The 21,503-nt window shown below is 36.1% G+C and overlaps 1 protein-coding gene across 1 annotated transcript in view; it reads right to left on the bottom strand.

The window, feature by feature from the left end:
• The window catches only part of CSMD3 (CUB and Sushi multiple domains 3), a 746,059-nt gene that overhangs the window by 317,859 nt on the left and 406,697 nt on the right, over window positions 1–21,503 (bottom strand). Inside the window, exons 14-15 of the mRNA XM_087747332.1 lie at window positions 8,343–8,525; window positions 6,897–7,223 (exon numbers count right to left, since the gene is read on the bottom strand). Coding sequence (XP_087603458.1) covers window positions 6,897–7,223; window positions 8,343–8,525 — 510 coding nt within the window. The remainder of the gene's footprint in view (window positions 1–6,896; window positions 7,224–8,342; window positions 8,526–21,503) is intronic.

Here is a 21,503-nt window from a genome sequence, read left to right as displayed (position 1 = left end):
TATTAATTAGTTATTATATTTTGATATTTTATTTATTAAGAATACTGCACATAAACCTTATATTTTTAAAAATGTTGATTTTTCACTGAGAACAAATATCACAAGCACAATATCCACCTTCCTCATGTGTGATGACTGCAAATTATATCTTCATAAATATGTCTACATATGGAGACATCAGAAAGGACTACACCCTAAAAAGGTCATTTTCACAATATTTTTCTGCAGTTTTAGTAATTTGTCTGCTAGACAAAGCATATCCAAGCTCCCCCATGAAATTTTTAAAAAAGTAATATTTCATTAACTTAGCAGAAAAATTTCTCAGATGTTGCATTACAGAAGTATTAAGAATCATAATAACAGACAGGAGAAAGCATTTGTTTATTGACATTTTGACTTAGGAAATGCTACATATATTGGGAATGAAAATAGTGCTTTCATTGAATAGTTGTCCACCATTTGAGGATGACATTAAAAAATGGTGCAATCCCATACTTTTTCATAGGGGTTACAAAAACTTTTTCAATACTTTATGCACAGTCATCACTTTTAGTAAGGGGATTGATTGTTTTTCTTATTAGCTTCAGACAACACAGAGATAGATTTTCAATATTGTTATCTGTAAATGTAGATAAACATTGACTCCAGGTATAACTTGCTTGTGTATGACATCAGTTTATTAAGGCTGCAAAATCGGTTCATTGCCCTATATTTCACCTCAGGAACTGAGAGATGTGGCTGCTACTGCTGCTCCTATGAAAGCGATTGTAGTGTATAGGATGGCTATGGGAGGGAAGAGAGTGAAAGACAATCTTTCCCAACAACAGCAGTCACTCTCTTAGTGTAGCCTGACTGCAGTTACATTACTTCATGAATAAAATTGTTTGCCTATACTTCTGAAAAACTTCATGGTGGAGCTGTAATATTATACACAAGCTTTAAACCGAAAAGAAAAAGACCACAGCAGTATATCCTCAATATTAATATTTTACCCATCATCAATAAATCAAGAAACCATGGAAAAGTTCCTTATGCAATATTACATGTAAAGAGGATTCAGTTTTCCTGGCATTTATACTCATCAACTATCATGATTGTACTGGTATTTTAAATAGTACCTGGAAAAAAAACAGGCAGCATAATCATAGCACAGGGTGATGATGAAGTACTTTCAGTTCTGATATTAACTCAGAAGGATGTTAAAACCTGCATTTTGCATCAAAAAAATGTGAAGGGGAGGAACTCCAGAGATCTCAAAAGATAGGAAGGCAGGAATGAAGCTAACCATAACTCATCTAGTCTTCTCTGAAAGCTCCTTGGAAATAGGGCCAGAAAGGAGTGGTCCACTGGTGCGATTAATTGTTTTGGTAGATTGCCCTACAAAGAGTTTTAGCTGATAAGCCTAGCAATGGCTTTGGAGTAAATGTAACCATTTCAGAGGAAAATATCAAAGAAGAAACAGAATTTAAGAGAATATCAAATAATAAAGAGATACTTCATAAAAAACTATTGTGAAAAGTTGTTAAAAGTTATGCAAACAACTAGTAGGTTATTCAGTACCATCACATGTAAACTCATACTTCTGTGTAGTACATAACAGTTTGAAGAATTCTCTTGGGAAGTACTGAGACTGAAAAAGTCTAGCAGGAGGGAGTGCCAGGAAAAATGTGCCATGATAGCCAAACCCTATCACAGCAATAAAATAGACTAAAGCAGTCTTTGGATAAAAAAGCAGCATCTGGGATTGTCAATGTCTTGGCCTACTGAGCTGAAATCACTCGAGTAATTAGACTGATGTCAGAGGCCCACATTTTGACCTTCGCCATGTTGCTATGTAGTTCATAGGGTTGCAACTTTTGCTAGATAAAGCATAATTAAATAGTTGTAATGAAAACAGCAACAAAAAGATCTGCATAACTCGCAGAAACAGTAGATCTAAACTTATACAACAATATTTGCCCAGCACCTTCTACATCCTGATCAATGAGCAACAGCTTAAAGCAGTCCACCAACTAGAAAAAATCAAACAATCTGGAAGATGCTCTCCATCTCAAAAAGGAAGGTTGGCATGACTCTGGCTTCTGGAATGCTTCAAGGACACCTGGGACCAAACTCTCCCACCTGGAGCTGATAGAGTTCCTCCTAACTACTGACAGTCCCTGCTTCTACCAGGGAAGGGGAGATAGGAATAATCACTCGTGACTTTGTAATCTTTGCATTAACTGCTTTGTCACAGGCAATAAATATCCATTTTCCTTCATATAGCTCCAATTGTTGCATAGCAATTAATGTATGCATTTTGTCTGTCCTGACCTAAACTAGGAAATCCAGACTGAAGCAGAGACTGTATAACTCCATTGTTTGTAATTTATGTGACTATATTCAGATACCGTGTCTAGTTCTGATCTCCATAATTGAACGAAGATGTAGATAAAGTCAGAAGCATTCATAAAGGAGTCACAAATATGATAAAAGGCTCAGACTTCCCCTTAAACTGAGGAGTTCAATGCATATAACTTATTAGAAGGAAGATTAAGGGATGACTGAGTTTATAAATACCTTCACAGAGACCAGGTATGTCATTAAGGGCTCCTGGGTTTGGGATATAAACTGCAAGCAAGGAGCTGGGTGTAAACATGCAGTTCTATAGCAACTTAAACCAATGTAGTTTCAGGTTGCTATGTTCCTGTGTACTGCTGTACTCAGTAACGCACTCTCCTGCCTCATTCCCCCTTTTGCAGCAACAGTAGTGCATAGCCAGATATAAGTGAACCAATGCAAGGATCTGACCCAGCTGAAAATCACAGCCTTTTGAGTTCCTATTCCTTTGGTTATTCAAACATTCTCTGCATCATCCATTTTCAAGTCACACATTTCTGTGGGCTTGTCCCAAAAGTTAACTCACTAGAAAACTCTGTCAGACTTAGTGAAGTAACTCAAAGATGAGACATTTGAAAACTAATTTTTGTTTACTTCCAACAGAAGTTGAATTTATGTTTAGTTTTACTGGAATGAGACTAATTATAGGAGACCACATATGTTGCCATAATAAAAATAAATATGGGATAAAAATAGTTTCTAAGAAATACTATTTAAAAATCAGATTATGTACTAGTAACTCAGTTTTATTCTTCTCCATCCTATAACTTAAAAACATTAATGAAATTATGTACTTTAGTAGCCTACATTCTTTTTAGAAAAGATTGATCCTGTTGCACCTTTTCTGTGATATACTGTTTCTACTCTTGAAGGGGGTAAAAAGAGACAAATAGCTTTGAAATATATAAGCTGGACTGTTAGCAGAAAATGGATATTTTTAATTAACTTTGGGTTTATGAATGCCAAGACAGAGTGAAAATGATATTAATTCCTTTTTTATCCTCTCTCTTGGCCTTAAACTATTTATTACGTAAAGATTATTTCTGTAACTTATCAGATTGCAGCTGTCTTTACTGAAGAAAGATTAGACACATTTTCTGGAGTTATTTTTGCTTTTTTAAGTAGATTTTAACTAGAGTTTAACAAACACCCCACCCTCCTTTCTAGCTCAAACACACCTATAAAAAGAAATAAAAATATAAATGTGTTAAACTGCTCAAATATAGAAAACACTTCTTTAAAATAATTCTTTTCAGAGTGAGTGGGTTTCATTATACAACTGGTAAGAGTTAATATTGCATTATTACTTCTTTATAAAAATTAAAATTGTACCATTTAGTACTATCAATGTCTACTTTAAGTGACTGTTAATTGAGAGATACCGTAATCAGACTACCACATGCCCAAGGAAGTCTGCAAATTTTTTAAAGGGCCAGAATTTGTTCTGATAAGTATATTTATACGGCATTAAAATATTAAACCTGAAGTCTTGAGAGTGTTTGATGAATTGTTGTATTTCCAAATAAAAAGTAAATAAAAGGATTATTCTGTGCTAATCACCTGCATCTTCCATTTTTACTGTAAATCCTACTTTAACTGACCTATATTTAGTTCTAGTTCTGCAAAATGGGATGACTTGAGAATATCCATTTATACACAGGTCTAATTTTTATCCAAGGCGACTGCCTTAGACTCCCTAATTTTATTTTTTTTGTCATCACTAGAATTAGGCTTGACACCATTGACCACACCACAGTGAAACCTTAAAGAAGTAAGCAAAACTCTTGTAAATGTTAAAAGAGAAGAAAACATAAAACAAATGTTACAACTTCTGTTAAGAAATATGGATTCAGTCTCTCATTTTCTTTATAACTGATTTTATATTTCGATAGCACTGAATAACCCCAGACTTTCCAATATTTAGTTATGGTACTAAGATACCTAGCTACAGCTCAAAGTTTAGTTTGTAGTGATGACTGGTAGCTACAGGAACCAATAAGTAGACACCACATTTTCTTCATGCTTATGTTCTACATTTGTGACAAATGACCTGGGGATGAAGCATCTAAGACAGAGGGCTGGGAGCTGAAATATTAGACAAGATCAGAAAAAAAATGTTTATACAGTAATCTGGTGTCAGCTTATCTCTTTCCTATTCAGACAGCAATGTTCAAGGTGAGTCTTAAGAAATACTTCTCTGAAAGAATGAACCTCAAACAAAACAGAACTAAAGAAAGAGAGAAAAAAAAGATGGGGAGGTGAACTATGATGCAAGAAAAATAGAGAGCCACAGGGGAATTTAGTCCTTGCAATACTATGAAAATAATATTAATTATTAACATTCTTTGGAGAAAAATGTGGAGTCTGGGTCTCTTAATTCCCAAGCTCACTTAATCTCATTTCCTCTTTGGTTTAATGGATTCTTTTTTGTTTTATTCAGAGTAAAACATCTTCAACAATAAAGACTATTTTTTTTCATATAGCCAAGCATGTAACACATTCATCTGGGAAGGGGAGACGTGGGTATACAGCGCTCCTTCAAATCGTGCAGTTGAAGATTCACTCATATTCCAAGTAAGCCCCTGGAATTATCATACTCTTAGGTGTTAGGGAAAAAGATAGGAATGGGACCAGTTACTCATGACATCAGACTTTTGGGAATATCAAAATATCCATCATCTTTTGCCTAATTTGTCTACATGTTGGCATAGTAAACTACTCTGCTATCTCTACCATCAGAAAGAAGAAAAAAAGAAAAAAAAATCCAAATATGTGAGGTGAGGCATCTCTGGCTGGAGAATATGATGAGCCCCCCAATAGCCACTCTCTTATCCCTACCATCCTCTACATATAGTTGCAAGGCTGATACTTCAGGCATTTCCTCTCCTTCTAATTTCCTTCCAACGCCCCAAAAGCAACAACTTGGCTAAACCCAGTCCTTCTCACTTCACTGCTGGGGTGGCAAAATTTAGTTTTGCATATGCTCCCAGGAAAGCTTCACACTATATTTTGCAGTGTTATTCATGCTCTAGGCTTACATATTGCATCATCGTGTCTGCCCTAGCTGGAAATATACCTTGTCTGGACTTTGATGTGGGATGAATGCCAAATAATTTGATAGCAATACAACGCAGGCAGTTCTTCGTATGTCCTTCAGAGAAAAAGTAACAATTTTGCCAGCAAAAAGTAAGATGAATAAGTGCTAATGATATTTAGTATTGGAGAAGATATTTAATGTCACCTTCACTTATTATGCTGTCAGTAAATGTAGTGCCAAGTAGTAAATATGGAGCTATGTATGTTTTTGGTTAGTTTCAACCTTTTCACCTCCCTCAGGACAGAAGCAAGTGAAATACACAGCACTCCATTTTAACAGGAAACTCTCTGTTTCTGTGTAATAGATAAACGAAATACAAAAGGTGACAGAAGATGCTGGTTTCCCTTCCAAAAGCTACAAATAGGTAGGTACAATTCAGAGTGCTCAAGACAGAAGCCCAACTACTATTTACTGCAGTTGCTCTGAATAGCAGTCTAGAAATTTCTCTCGCCATGGCTGTTACATCTGTAAGTTAAAAGTGTATTAATCAGGATATAATTAATATGAACTTATCTCTAGCCTATATACAAGTATACCAAACCAGAGTAACTAACAAGTGCATGTAAGTATTGTTTTTAAAATTGTAATGGTGTAGCCAAGAACAACATATAAGCATTTTACATAAGCATGTGAGCAATTTGATCACCAGAAAGGCAAAGACAGAGAGGTGTAGTTGCACATAGAAGGCATCCAAGTGGCAAAAAATTACTAAACAAAAGACAAGATAAGCACAAGGGACTGCAAATAGGCCAAGACATCCTCCTGAATACACAAGGATGGCTGACAAGACAAAAAAGAACAAGGTAAGTAGTACCAGGAGAACAAGAAACCTCCTTTCCTGGGAGTGGGAAAAATAGCTTAAAATCATCAGCCATATGGAAGGTAAAACAGAGAAAAAGAAGACAAGCCTGCTGTGGTTTGACTTCTCTTATCAAAGAGCTCTCCTATGGCTGCCCGTGTTAACCTCCCTGACTAGGAGTTAACATGGACTGCAGTCATCAGCTCCAGGGTATTACATACATTCACAGCTAAATTAGCATATGAGTGATCAAGAACAACAGTTTTGTACATGTAATGATGGTGATTAACATTACGTAGGATTTATCCGGAAGCACAAAGTGTGCTGTTAGCAAATTTAGTAAAGTTCTGTTTTACAATTTGAAACTGGCCTGATTTGTCAGTCTTCTAAACACTCCCATCACTATGATCTCTAATGCCGTAAATGATAAATATAGATATATTTTCAGCCCTAACACTGTATTTGAAAGACAATCTAACCACCTAAATTAGGTATTCGTAGGTACACAGGATTTATTTGAAGGTGTATTACCATAACATCATTTTTACATCCTTATACATATCTCCTAAACTGTATGCTGAAAACAAAACACACACATACATTAAAAATACTATTACTCACTGTTATAAGTGATGTTAAATCCACGCCCTGACATTGAATGGTCAGCTTGAAATTCCAGACGCAAAATATGACCATTACTGGTAAGATGGGAAGGAACTTCAGCACCAGTAAATGTTCCTATTATGGGGGAATCTGGAGAGTCACCATCTTTAACTGCAAGGAAGTCAAACTGAGATTCCAAGTCAAAGTCATTAAAAGAGAGATGGATTCGGCTCCCAGGGTCTGAAATTATTGTCCAGATACAGTTTAAATTATTCCCATATCCCTCTGGATAATCAGGTGAAAGAACTGTTCCCATTGGTGCAGTGAAATTGGAAAGGCAAGGAACTGCCAAAAAAGAGAGAAAGAAAATAGATAATAGAATAAAACATTTCAATAAGGATTTATTTTATTACTAATTTTTTGTAAGATATCCTTAAACTTGCTGATTACCTCAACTGAATAATTCAGTATTTTTTATGATCTGTGAAGCCAGAAAGAAGGTTCTTTTTTTTATTATTATTTCTTTATTCCCTTCCCCTCAATAAAACTACTTCCCAAGAAGAGCCCCCAGGTAATAAAGAACATCCTTTTTGCATTGGAAGCCCACGGCAGTCCTTACAATTTACCCATGTTCAACAAGGCTTAATCACTTGGCACCAATTATTTTCTCCTTTAGGGAACTGTTTAGATGAGCAGACCTCTCACTGAGCACGTTAAAGAGCCAGAAAGTCAACAGCGCTCTTATCATTTGTTGTTCACACAGAAGCACAAGAAATTAACTAACCTCAAAGAGACAACAGAGTAGTTTTGTTGTTATCAGGATAATATTTTATATTCAACCATTTCAGTTAAGCCACATTAAACTGAGTTGCAGGGATGAAAGCAACTGATTGCACTCTGAATATATTTGATCTGTACTATTTCAGTGGAAATGTTAAGAAAGGTGTTACCACAAATATATATAACACTATTGGTTTTACTTATGCTGTATAATGTAACTGGAAGAGAGCTATAAATGTCTATGATCATTTAAGTGTTAAAAGATATTCATATATAATACATGGGGAAAAATGTAAATAATTTAAACCCTTGATTACAATTCAGCAGCTTCTAATCTAAAGAAATATATTAACTTATAAAAGTAGCTATAAAAATGTATCAAACATATAAAATCTGCAGAATCCTACAAAAAAGCCAATAATAAAACATTATATTAAATCACATAAAGACAACTGCTTTAATAGTTGCTAGTAAAAGAAAAAAATATTTTAGCAGTTCTAGAACCTGTCTTGGGCATAATCATTAGGCAAACCCACCACTGAACAAAAGTAAATTCATCCTGTCAGTGGAATTAATTGCATTGTGCTAGCTCTGCAACCAATCACACAAATTATTACATGTAAGGAAAAACTTATTATAATGTTATGTATTAAATATAATAATAATAAAAGATTTGGTACATACAAATACAGATTGGTATGTTGGCAGACCATTGGTTGTTTTCTTGGCAAATGATAGATTTCTCTCCAATTAATTCAAATCCAAACTGACACTCAAACCTTAAAACATCACGGTTCGAAAATCCATCCCCTTCTCTGATACCATACAATGGCGTTCCAGGATCCCCACAGCTTTCCTTTTCAATTTCTGTTGAAATAAATAAGGAATTTATTTCTAGAAGAATAAAACAAACTCCCTGTGCATATATGCTCACATCTAGAAAATAGCTATACATTATTATAAGCAAATGAAAATCATCTACGTAACAACAGTTGCTGAACTGCACCACTGAGTCTGATTCTATACTCCAGGTTCTTAAAGAGGGAATTCTGTGTAAGGATCTTAGAAAAATCAGAGCTCTTTATGTTAATAGAGTACTTGAAATTAAAAGGATATGTGGAAAATTATTACTACCTTATTTTACTTTGTAAAATTTTAGGCAATAGTAATATTAAGTAAAATATCATTTGTAGCACATGAGCGCTTAAAACTAGCAACAGCGACCAGCATTCCACTGTGTCAACACTGTCCATTTTCCAATACGGCTTAAACTGATGAACCGATGACATGGCAAAAAAGGGAGTAGTGACACAAAAAGAATTGCACAAAGTCAAAAGGAGGTTATATATAAGTATATATACATATATATACACATTTGTATACACACACATTATGTACACACATGCAAAAATAACTTCTCTATACTCAAATAACATTTTACCTCAGTGGACTTAACTGCAAGGTATCTGATTCTCTCCTATTTCTGTAATTGTAACAGCTGTGATATTCTCTCAAATTACATACTGTCTTCAACTTTCACTGGTAGATGCAAGCATGGAGGGATCTTCTAAAAAGTATTTCTCACCCATATGCATTTTACAAGCTCATAGGGCAATTCAAGCTGGAATCCTAGAATGGTTTGGGTTGGAAAAGACCTTAAAGATCATCTAGTTCCAACCCCCCTGTCATGAGCAGGGATACGTTCCACTAGATCAGGTTGCTGAAAGCCTCATCCAACCTGGTTTTGAACACTTCCACGGATGGGGCATCCACAACTTCTCTGGGCAACCTGTTCCAGTGTCTCACCACCCTCACAGTAAAGAATTTCTTCCTAATATCTAATCTATATCTACCCTCTTTCAGTTTAAACCCATTACCCCTCGTCCTATCACTGTACTCCCTGATAAAGAATCCCTCCTGATCTTCCCTGTAGGCCCCCTTGAAGTGCTGGAAGCCTGCTATAAGATCTCCCCAGAGCCTTCTCTTCTCTAGGTTAAACAACCCCAACTCTCTGTGCCTGTCCTCAAAGGGGAGGTGCTCCAGCCCCCGATCATCTTCGTGGCCCTCCTCTGGACTGACTTGAGCAGGTCCATGTCTTTCTTATGCTGGGGGCCCCAGAGCAGAACACAGTACTCCAGGTGAGGTCTTACCAGAGCAGAGTAGAGGGGCAGAATCACCTCCCTTGACCTGCTAGCCATGTTTCTTTTGATGCAGCTCAGGATGCGATTGGTTTTCTGGGCTGCTAGCGCACATTGCTGGCTCCTGTCCAGTTTTTCATCTACCAATACCCCCAAGTCCTTCTCCACAGGGCTGCTCTCAATCTACTCTTTGCCCAGCCTGTATCCATGTTTGGGATTGCCCCGAGCCAGCTGCAGGACCTCGCACTTGTCCTTGTTGGACCTCATGAGGTTCACATGGGCCCACTTCTCTAGCCTGTCAAGGTCCCTCTGGATGGCATCCCTTGCCTCTACAATATCAACCACACTACTCAGCCTGGTGCCATCTGCAAACTTGCTGAGGATGCACTTAATCCCACTGTCCACGTAGCCAACAAAGATGATATTGGTCTCAATACGGACCCCTGAGACACCCCTTGTCACTGGTCTCCACCCAGACGCTGAGCCGTTGACCGCAACTCTTTGAGTGTCACCGTCCAGCCAATTCCTTATCCAGTGACTGGTTCACCTGTCAAATCCATGTCTCTTCATTTTAGAGACAAGGATGTTGTGTGGGACAATATCAAATCTTTGCACAAGTCCAGGTAGATGACGTCTTATCCACCAATGCTGTAACCCCATCGCAGAAGGCCACCAAATTTGTCAGGCACAATTTGCCCTTGGTGAAGCCATATTGGCTGTCACCAATCACCTTCTTATTTTCCATGTGCCTTAGCACAGTTTCCAGGAGGATCTGCTCCATGATGTTGCAAAGCACAGAGGTGAGACTGACCGGCCTGTAGTTCCCCTTGTCTTCTTTTTTTACCTTTTTAAGAATAGGCGTTATGTTTCCCCTTTTCCAGTCGCTGGGAATTTCACCGGTCTTCCATGATTTTTCAAATATGATGGATAGTGACTTAGCAACTTCATCTGCCAGTTGCCTCAGGAGCCACAGATGCATCTCATCAAGTCCCATGGACTTGTGCGCCTTCAAGTTCCTTAGATGGTCTTGAACCTGCCTGATCTTCTCCTATGGTGGGTGGTACTTCATTGTCCTAGTCCCTGCCTTTGAATTCTGTGAGTTGGGCAGCATGGCTAGAGCACTTGCCGGTGAGGTAAAAATGTGGTTGAGTACCTCAGCCTTCTCCATGTCAATTGTAGCTAGGTCTCCCGTTTTGTTCATCAGGGCAGGTACAGTTTCTTTCATCTTCCTTTGTTGTCTTAAGTACCTAAAGAAACCCTTGTTATTTTTCACATCCCTAGCCAATTTCAGCTCCAGCTGTGCCTTGGCTTTCCTGATCCCCTCCCTGAGGTCCCCTGGAAGGGACCTCAGGAGGTCTCTAGGCCAGGCTCCTGATCAAAGCAGGCTCAGCTCTGAAGTCAGACCAGGTTGCTCAGGGCTTTATTGTTGGCTCTTGAAAACCTCCCAGGATGGAGACTGTTCTGGGCAATCTGTTCTGTTGCTTGACTGTACCTGTGGGAAAAAGTTTTTCCTTATATCCAGTCTGAACTTGTTCTAACTTATGCTCATTGTTCCCCCATCCTCCCATCATGCAGCAGTGTAAAGAGCCCGTCTCTGTCTTCTCAATAATCTCCTAATACCTACTGGCAGGCTGATATTAGACCCTACTTCTACAGGCTGAACAAGCCCAGCTCCCTCAGGCGCTCCTTACAGGGCAAGTGGTCCAGCTCCTGATCACCTTGGCAGTCCTCCACTGAAGTCACTTCAGTTAATCAGTCTGTCAAAACTGGATGGACTATTCTAGATGGAGTCTAAGGAGGGCCAAGTAACAGAGAATAATCACATCCATCAATCTGCGCTCCTATTAATCCAGACCAGGATGCTTTTGACCTTCTCAGCTGCCAAGGCATGCTGTTGGTTTACACTCAGCCTGCTGTCTGCCAGGGCATCAAGGCCTTTTCTGGAGAGCCACTCCCCAGCCTTGACTGTGTGCAGGAGTTATTCATTCCCAGGTGCAGGATTTAACACTTGCCCCTGTTGAATTTCATAGAGTTCCTGTAGGCCCATTCCTCTAGCCTGTGTAGGTCCCTCTGGATAGCAGCACTATTCTTGAGCATTTCCCTGATTTTCCCATTTTGATGTCATCTGCAAACCTGATGAGAGTGCACTTCATAGCCTCTTCACAATCAATGGCAAAATGGAATATCCTAGAGTAGACTCCTGTGGTACCCTTCTTGCTCCTGGCCTACGGTACAGCATGATTCATTAACCACTACCTTCTATCCTATCATCTAACCTGGTTTGGTTTGGGGTTTTTTTGTTTTTGTTGTTGTTGTTGTTGTTGTTGTTGTTTTTGGGGGGGGCATTGTTTGGTTGGTTTGGTTTTGTTTTTTTTGTTTGTTTGTTTTTTCCTTTTTTTCACCCATCCGGTTGTTTCCTACAGTATGCTTGCATCCACGTCAGGACATATCCAACTCTGGATGAGTGGACAGAGTGAAAAGCCTTGATAAGGTTGAGGTAGGCAACATTCACTGCTCTCCCCTTGTTCAGTGACCTAGTGATTTATTACAAAAGAACAATCAGCTTGGCCAGGTGTGATTTACCCTTGATAAATTCATGCTAGCTGTTCCCAATCACTTTCTTCACATGCCAAGAAATGGCTTCCAAGAGAACTTGATCCGTGGTTTCCCCAGGAACTGACATAAAGGTCAGCCTGCAGTTGCACAGGTCAAGCTTTTTGCTTTTGTTGAAGATCATGCAACTTTTTTCCAGTCTTTGGGGATCTCTCCTAAGCTCAACAAACTGTCAAAGATGATAGAAATTTGCTTTGCAAGGAGATTCACCAGCTCTCTCAGCACCCTTGGATGCAGTCTGTTATGTCTTAGAAACTTGTAAAAAAAATGTTGTGCTCAAGATATGAAAATTAGGAATGCATTCATCATCTACAAACACAAGAAATATGGTACATAGGTAATGGAAATATAGTACAAAATATATTTTTCACAAACTTCTTTCACGAGAGATCCTAACTATAAAAAGGACAGAAATCTTAAAACAAAATTAATTTATCACATGTAACAATAACAGCAACAAATATCCCTAAACCATAGTTTGAAAATTTCTCTTTAAAGGTCTTGCTGCCACTTTTTTACATTTCCACATTTGGTAGTTTGACTATGAGGAAAAAAAAAAACCAACAAACAAACAACAAAACAAACAGCAAGTGTTTTGATTTTAACTCAAATAATTTTTCTAGGGTCATATTGTCAGTAGCACGCACCTCATTTCTCAAAGCTTTCAGCTATTAATGCCCTGAATACAATTAAAATGTGACAAAGAGCAAATAAAGAACATTCCATTTCAACAAGGATATGAAAAAGAGTTGAAGATAATTTTAAAAAGGACTTCACAAAGATTTGAAAGGCTTTATTATTCTGTTTGTTAAAGAAAAATCAAAATCAACAAAATAAAACCGTCTAACAAAAAGCACAACAAACATCAACATTTCTCATTGCTTTATTTGTAGTTGTTCACAGTTCTAGGAAAATAATATAATTCATAATTTAAAAAAGATAAAAAACAGGTTCAAACTCTCCCCAGAACACAAACCTCCAATAAAAGTTAAAGCTGTCCTGAAGAAACAACGTAGGATATCCCAACGAAGACACAAACTCACTTATCTTCAGTGTTGATGAGACTATCAATGTCAAACCTAGAGAGCTACTCAGTTTTTATCTGCCAATAACTTAATGTAGTTTTCTTATAGAATATATGCTAGACAGTAAATGTATTTATACCTGCTTATATTTATTCTCTTTTGGGGCTACTATTCTGATGTAGCTGGGCCAATGACTTTCTCTAATTACTATTTTATCCTAAATAGCAAGAGTTTCCATGCTTTTTGTCAAATTTAAACAGATATATAGCTGAGCAAAGCTGATACAGTGAGCTTGCTCATCTTGTTTTCTAACAGACATCTCTATCAGAAAGACTTAAAGGAACTGATTCTGCATTCAAAAAAATTCTTAGGCAGAGTATAATTATTTACAGGAGCTAGTTAGAAAAAAAAAAGTTACTATTTTACTTTATCCTATGTGATTTCTGTATTTGAGAGATTACTTCCATAGGCTTATATTTCATTTGTTTTCATAAATGAATTAAGTTGAACAAGATGTTATTTGAATGACAGTTTTAAATAAAATCAACCATCCCCAAACCCCGTTCATATCCCTTTACCATTATAGCAAATCTTTCCTTTATTACTTTAATCTTTCCTGCATGCCTAGCTTACACCACTTTTATACTCTTCATAAATTTCATGTTAGCATCAATTCATTTCTGAATTTGACACAGAATATTTTTGTGTCATTACTTAGTTCTCCTTAGGAGCAGAAATGATAGGGGTTTTTTTGGGTTTGTTTTTTTTTTTTTTAATTGAAGTGCAAACAGCTTTTAGGTTTGTTTAGAGAATGTCAACAAGCTTCGTTTGAAACAGACAGGAAAAAAAAATACTGCTTGCTGGGCTTTTGTCAGATAATCACATTTTAATTAACACAATTTTAGGAAAGACCACTATTTCATCTTTGTTTGAAGTCACTAAGGGGGCAAATGATATTCATATTAACATTTTTTACTGCTAGCTCTACCACTCTTGTTTCAGCTTCCCTGCATTGCATATTTGTTTCAACAACTCCTAAGAAGTTGGGTTCAGAGCCTGACAGTCTCATTTCTTGATAAACTCTCACTAGTCCCTCTTTGTAAATGGTTCATTTATGATTAATAGAAAGTATTTATGGTTGTTTAAGATTAGCAGAAGAAACACTAAGTTTTCAAACAGTTCAATTAGTAATATCATAATTAAAACTTAAAAAAAAAATACAAAACTGGAAACCAGTATGAGTCACCAAATAGTGAAGAGAAATAAAAGGAATTATGGGCTACCCTCTTGGAACATAGCTTGAATTCCTACCAACAAAGCTGCATGTAAGAGTCCACCACTTTAATGTTTTAGCTGGACTAAAAATGTCACTAATTATAATACATTCTTTCATATAATGCACATGTGTAACAAAGTTGCAATTCACAGCAAAAGTTGTTATAGAGTACATTTTAGTAGAAACACTATTTCTACAGGATATTGCATAGTTTGAGCATTTGGAAGAAGTTTATTTTTTATAATGACTACCTTTGAAAAGTCAAAAGTAATCACATTGCTTAAACACATTTTTGTATTTTATTTTATATTTTGGCTACTTTGTATTTTTATATTTTGATTTATGTTCTCTTTTATGATTTATTCTGCTTTTTGAGATTTGCAGTTCATGTTGGCTACAATAAGAGATGGCTAGGATGGATTTCCCTTTTCCTGTGGCCATTACCACTGACTTATAAATCTGTGATCCAAAAGATGAGTATTGCTATTTGTGCCTAAGAAAAAAAAAACACTTATGCTAATATTATTTGTATTAGATAGTCCTTTGTTTCTTTGTAGTCTTATAAAAAAAGAGAAGAATCTCTAAGCATAAATACAGTTTGTTTGTTAAATGTGTTAATAATGAATCAGGCATGATCTTTTGATGTTTAAGGCTTTTGAGAGGCGAGAAAATAAATCTGTTTTTGTCTTCCGAAATTATTGCATATAGAAAAACATTAACAGTAAAAGGAGGCATGATTTCTGGTGAGGTTAGAGACCTAATTTTTTTAAAAGACTGACTCCTTGTTGAGACTGTTTAGAATACTCATTATTTTGGAAACTTGGTCATACAAAAATGAAAAATTTGTGGTCACAGTGCACTGAATGGAGTTTGTAATTGCCAACATATTTTCTAAGAAGAAATATCTAGAAAACATATCAAATTCAGGGAAAAATAAAAGAAAAATAGAAAGAAAATTAAGGTAACTATCTTATTTCATTTTAAATTATCCTTGTGGTTTTTGTGTATCTCCCTGAAGGGTCCTATAGATTTCCATTCAGTGATGTACTGAAGGGAGAGCCCAAAGCAACAGTAGCTACCAGTACAGGGATATCAAGATAGGAACGTTGTTTTTCTCTTATCCTCTGCCTTTGTGAAGGACAGGCATATTCTAGAGGTGACTAAATGGGCCTTGGGGAAAAGAAATGGTCACTTGCTACACAAATGCAATTTGACAGAGTCATGCTGGAGTTAGGGCTTGAAGAGGTAACTTGTCTGTCTTTTCCCTCCTGTAACTCAAGGGAAAATAAAAGATAAGAATGTGGTTCTTATAAGGGAAAACAATTTTGAAAGAAGAGAGATCACTGGTGCACAGTGGAAAAGTACAATACTGAAGACTTGCTATCACTTCAGCAGAGATTCAAAATCTGTAGTACTTCAGAGAAATACCAGGCAAAGACCAATCTCTCTTTATTTTAACAGCATTTTAGAATAGTGCCCATTTTTTGCTTCACTGATCATATCAATGGAAATATGACAGACAACTAGATTTGTTTGTCATTAGTAAAATTGCATTTGAATTCATTACACGCTATTTGTTGCAACAAGGCATCCCAGATTAACTAAATACTGGTATGTGAAAAATGAGGAAAAATCTATATAATCCCACTTTGAAAAATGAGGGTATGTACAATTTATATATACATTACTGAATACACATTACATATCTAATTTGGTTGTGAAATTGCCGTGCCAGTGTTCCCACTGCAGGACTTGCTTATTCAAAGAGCTAGGAAAAGATACCATTATATATTTGTACAACTTTTGCTCGCAAAGCACAAGGAATCAGCAATAGTATAATCATCTGTCTTCTCTTGAACATTAGAACTTAAATCATAAGGAGAAAAAGCACTCAAAAAGCAGCAAGCAGGAAAATAAAAATTAATAACATGAATCAAGAACATATATTTCTTAGTGTCAATTATAAATTGATAAATAAATGATGATAAATATATATGAGCAATTGTTAAACTATTACATATGTCTTCATGGTTTAGGTATTACTATGGTAAACTAAACTTCAAGGTTTAGGTATTACTATGACCAGTAAACAAAACAGAAAGCAATTTGAATGACCTAACAGATGATACCTTCTCCTAAATATTGCTATATTTATATGTATGTTCAAATAAAGGAAATAGAGTTGTCTATTCACTGTTACTGTTAAAGCATGAATATTTTTATAAACATAGGATGGAAGTTCATTTCAAAAGGAACAAAGAGTCCAGTGTAATATGATTTTCAGTTATATTTTAAAGGTTATCAATACCCTTGCTTCATTCTAGCTATCAGATTTTTATCTACAGATTCCATGTCTGGGTCATTCCTGATATATAAAAGAATTTCCACCTTAACCACAGAAAAACTAGTGTGATTTATTTAGCCTCAATTCTGATCACAATAGGTTTTATGCTTGTTTTGGTTTGGGTTTATGTCTTGGTTTGGTTTTGTTTGTTTGCTTGTTTTCCTAAAAGATAGGAAAGAAGGCCCTGCTCTTACATGCGGTGTAGCTATTTTTCTAGCAAAGAGCAAGTGTGAGGACAGGGAATTAATCTTGCACTGAGTTCAAATACAAATGGGCTGGAGCGATGTCTGTATCAAAACCATGAGAAGGTGCACTCCACAGGACCTCCAGCTGTGCCTGACTGCCCCAGGTGGGAGATGTATCAGAGTGTGTTGCAGCACCTTCTTTGTGCTCCTGGGTTTCCTTATAGAAGAAACAGGTATGCAAAGGCAGGAAAGGAGAGGAGGATTTATGCATGCAGTCAGGTCTTGTCCCTGTTTAGCATATAATGTGTTATACAGAACACCTGTCCAAGGGTATAGAGTGAGTCAATGAAACTCTATGGGGGAAAAAAAAGAATCTATAGAAGAAGCAGCTGTTCTTTCCCTGCTATATAGGTGGTGCTAACCTTCTGCACCCTTGCTGAATTGTGCCAGTTGTCAAGGTACTTCTTGTTTCCTGATCATGTAAAGTGACGAACCAGAATGTGAGCATTTCACAAAGAAAAAAACGTAATTAATTGCAGGAGGGTAATGGGGCTAAGGTCACTTATGGGAAAGTCAGATGAGGCTCCTCTGAGAATGCAATGGGAAAACAATGGCAGCCACCATTGAAAGTAATATTGTAGGTATATCACAAGTGCCCAACATTTCTAGTATAAGGAAAAACTAGTTACAGCCATTCTCTATGACAATAGATTTTTCAGAGGGACAGCAGTTACATTTGCATGACTTTTATTGTATAATTTATCTAATTTTTTTACTATAAGCATGAAGTATTTCATAAATATGTTATATTATATATTGTAGGTACCTATAGACTTTATGGATATACATACTTCCTTCTTTTCATATTCAGTGCCATCTTCTGTCTTTTAAAACTGAGTTATTTACTAGTCAGCTATAAATAAGTTGGCTCAGCTAATGAATGAGCCCTGTGGGACTTTACATAATAACTACACCTCCAATAAAATAAGCTACTCTCTTAATTTAGGTTTAGAAAATTAACTGCTCTATAGAACTCTATCCATATAAACAGTTTAATAGCACCATGGGACTTCTCATTTATATAAATGTTCACAAAAGCTGGGGTTCAAGCACATATGTTTTGGAGAAAAAGACAGTTGTACATACAAATTGAAATAACACAGCACTTGTCAAAAAAATAAATGAAAATGCTCAAATATCCTCAACTATAAGTATTATCTTTCTTCTCTTTATGGAATTGTCTTTAGAATTTAATTCAGGACAGTATTTTTTCTACAACCTTTTAAAGTCCATATTAAAATTTATACACACTAGTCTTTAGGATAATTTAAAAATTCTGGGAGTACAATACTATTTTCTAAATTTTAACTGTCTTTTCTATAACATTCACCAGGTATTACCTTGCTGGCATCTCCCATTATTCACTTTGTTAAAAGATATTTAGAATGTTCAAAAGTCCACTGATTTAAACAGCTGGGACATTAAGTCTAATTTCAGCCAAAAGCATAAACTGAAATAATAGTCTGTATACTGAGGTTTATCAGAATGCTTAGCAGTATTTAGAACCCAGAGAAAAATAGCTTACCCTTTTAACAATTTTGAGTCCTAATTTACAGGAGCATGTAAGAATGTTTTTATCTTTGAGTACATGCTTTGGGAGTGAAGTAAATTTTAAATACCATCCAAAATAAAAACACTGTCTGATTTGATGCCAGAACTAATGAGAAAATAGAGTTTAATACTCAGGAAACCCCCAAGATGACTCATATCCACTCTATTACACACCTTACACAACATAGCCTGTCAAACATACTTCAACTAATCAACATTTACTATTTCCAAGCTCTTTGATTCTATCATTAATACAGCTTCTTCAGCCTGGAGGAACAGCATTTGGGCATAGTTAACTAATTCTTGGCAGCTTTTCCTGAATGTAACTGACTTTAGCCGGACTAAACATGGATCACTGCGTTAATTGAAGGAAGCTTCATACAACTATCAACATTTTTATTTTAAAGGTTGAAATACAGTTCCACATTCTAGAGTGCTATAGTTACACCTCAAAAAATAAAGTAGTTTTGTTAAAGAGAGAAAACATCTATCAATTTCAGCAGCTCTCCCTTAATATAACTTTTAATAGCAGAAAACTACACTGTTACCTTTCCTTATGGAACTATAGAAACTAGTCAATAGCAAGAAAGAATAAATTGAACAATAATACCAAAGAATCTTATCTAAGTCTGTGGTACTTTACAGGAACAGTTCCAATGAGAATAAACAGAAAATCCCTTAGACCACTGGTTACTGCTTGTCTTGTCAAAAGGAAATAACAATGTGAATGGAAGCTGAACAAGTGTCCTTAACTAATAAAGTATTTGCAAGAGAATTACCAAAACTGCAGAAATATTCGAAGAAGAAAGATGCTAACAAAAATTGCATAGTGTCTTCTGAATTTATCTTTCTAATTCTTGACTTTGAAGTTGTTTGGGATTTTTTTAGGAAAATAAGTGACTGGAAGCAACAGCTGTAGCTGTGTTTGCAATCTGTATACTTTGAACACAGTAATAGTCACCATATGCAGAAATGTCTGAAATAATTTTTAAGGTAACATTAAGCTGAAATCCATTTATTAGCAGTTACATAAATTCTATAATTTGTGTGTTTGAATAATTTTTATTTAAATAGATGGGGCTTTTCTCATTTTAAAATAAGAATGGTTTTCTTCCACAGAATAAATCATTTGATTTCAACGACAAAAATATAAGGAAGCTGTTAATCACCATAAAAAGATTGAAGCTGTAGAGAACGTGGTCCATTAATGTTTACAAAATATTCTAAGCTATGATAAAAACATACAATATACTATTTTACTAATATGACTAGCAGCAGGAAACTCATTTTTGTCATTGCTGATTTGACTAAGGCATTTCACTCATCTTTAGAAAATCTTCAGGAAAATGGAATATTTCAATAGATTCGGTAGCTTCATCTCCATCTGTCAGTATGCTTTTGAAGATCATATAAACGAAAATGAACTATTTCTGGGGAATTTTTCTGGTACTATGGGACTCAAGCAGACTTATACATACACTGTTGACCCTTCTGTTCTGAATAGTGCTGTCCTTTTTCTTATATGGTATATGTGTGCAAATAGAAATCCAAACTCAAGACTATTGAACTATCATCCAGAATTTATCTCTTGACACATCCAGAGTTTATCTTTTGACAACTGTGAATTTATTTGCAGCTAGTATATCATCTGTAGAACCTTTCAAATCTGTTGGTGTTACTCTTAATGACAATATCAAGGCAGTCTGTTTTCAACCTGCACCAGCGCTGTAACCCTTCTTTAATAGGAATTAATAAATCTTGTCTCCAATGCCTTGAATGATTCCATGATGCATACATATGCATCATCTTCTAAATATACATGCGACTATACACCACCACCAAGGTTGGTAGCAACCTTATCGTTGTTAAAACTTTCCAATTTTGCCTAGCTCAACATCTAGCCAGGATGTAAGACTATTAGTTCCAGCTTGCTTTTGTCTTAGGAATATTTGAACATTGCACAAGAATTTTAAAGACACTAAAATTTCCCTTGGATCTGGTCAGATCAGTGCCAACAGGAAGAGGAAAGAGAGACTGGTAATAAATCTGTAATGAAGGTGTCACATTTAGGACGAAGCATCCAGCCAAGCTGAAGGTCGGAGAACAAAGGAAAAAAGAAAGTCTGTAGAGAAACAGTTACCAATTCCTATTAAAAAAAAATAAACAAAACATGCTGGACCTGTGTGGTGATCCATTCACACAGGAATAATAACATGAATGGTAAAAATAAATACCTACACAGCACTGAAAAAAAACAGCATCTATGGGAAACAATGGAAAACCCTGAACTTCTGAACTAGAATTAGACAACATGAATTACGCGGCAAGAGACCAACAATTTATAGTGATATTTGTTCCTCAATATCAGCTTTCATTTTAGCTGCACCTGTCTATTGTCTGTTGACATTTTCTCAGAGAATAAGCACACTGGAGCAGGGCAAGAGCATGAGGAGGAAAGAGCAGCAGAGACAAAGTGTTATGAACTGACCACAATCCCCATTCCCCTTCCACTTGTGCCACTTGGCGGGAGCAGAAGGTAGAAGATTTGGGAATGAAGGAGTGAAGTTGAGACTGGGGAAAAAGAGGGGGTGGAGGGGTGTTTTTACTTTTGTTTTTGTTTCTCACCACTCTACACTATTTTTAATTGGCAATA

The sequence above is a fragment of the Nipponia nippon genome, unplaced genomic scaffold (assembly GCF_047370975.1).
Source record: "Nipponia nippon isolate SJK-2023a ecotype South Korea unplaced genomic scaffold, ASM4737097v1 scaffold_1, whole genome shotgun sequence".
Lineage (NCBI taxonomy): Eukaryota > Metazoa > Chordata > Aves > Pelecaniformes > Threskiornithidae > Nipponia > Nipponia nippon.
The sequence above is the reverse complement of the archived record's forward strand: the minus strand, read 5'-3'. Positions and strand labels throughout refer to the sequence as shown.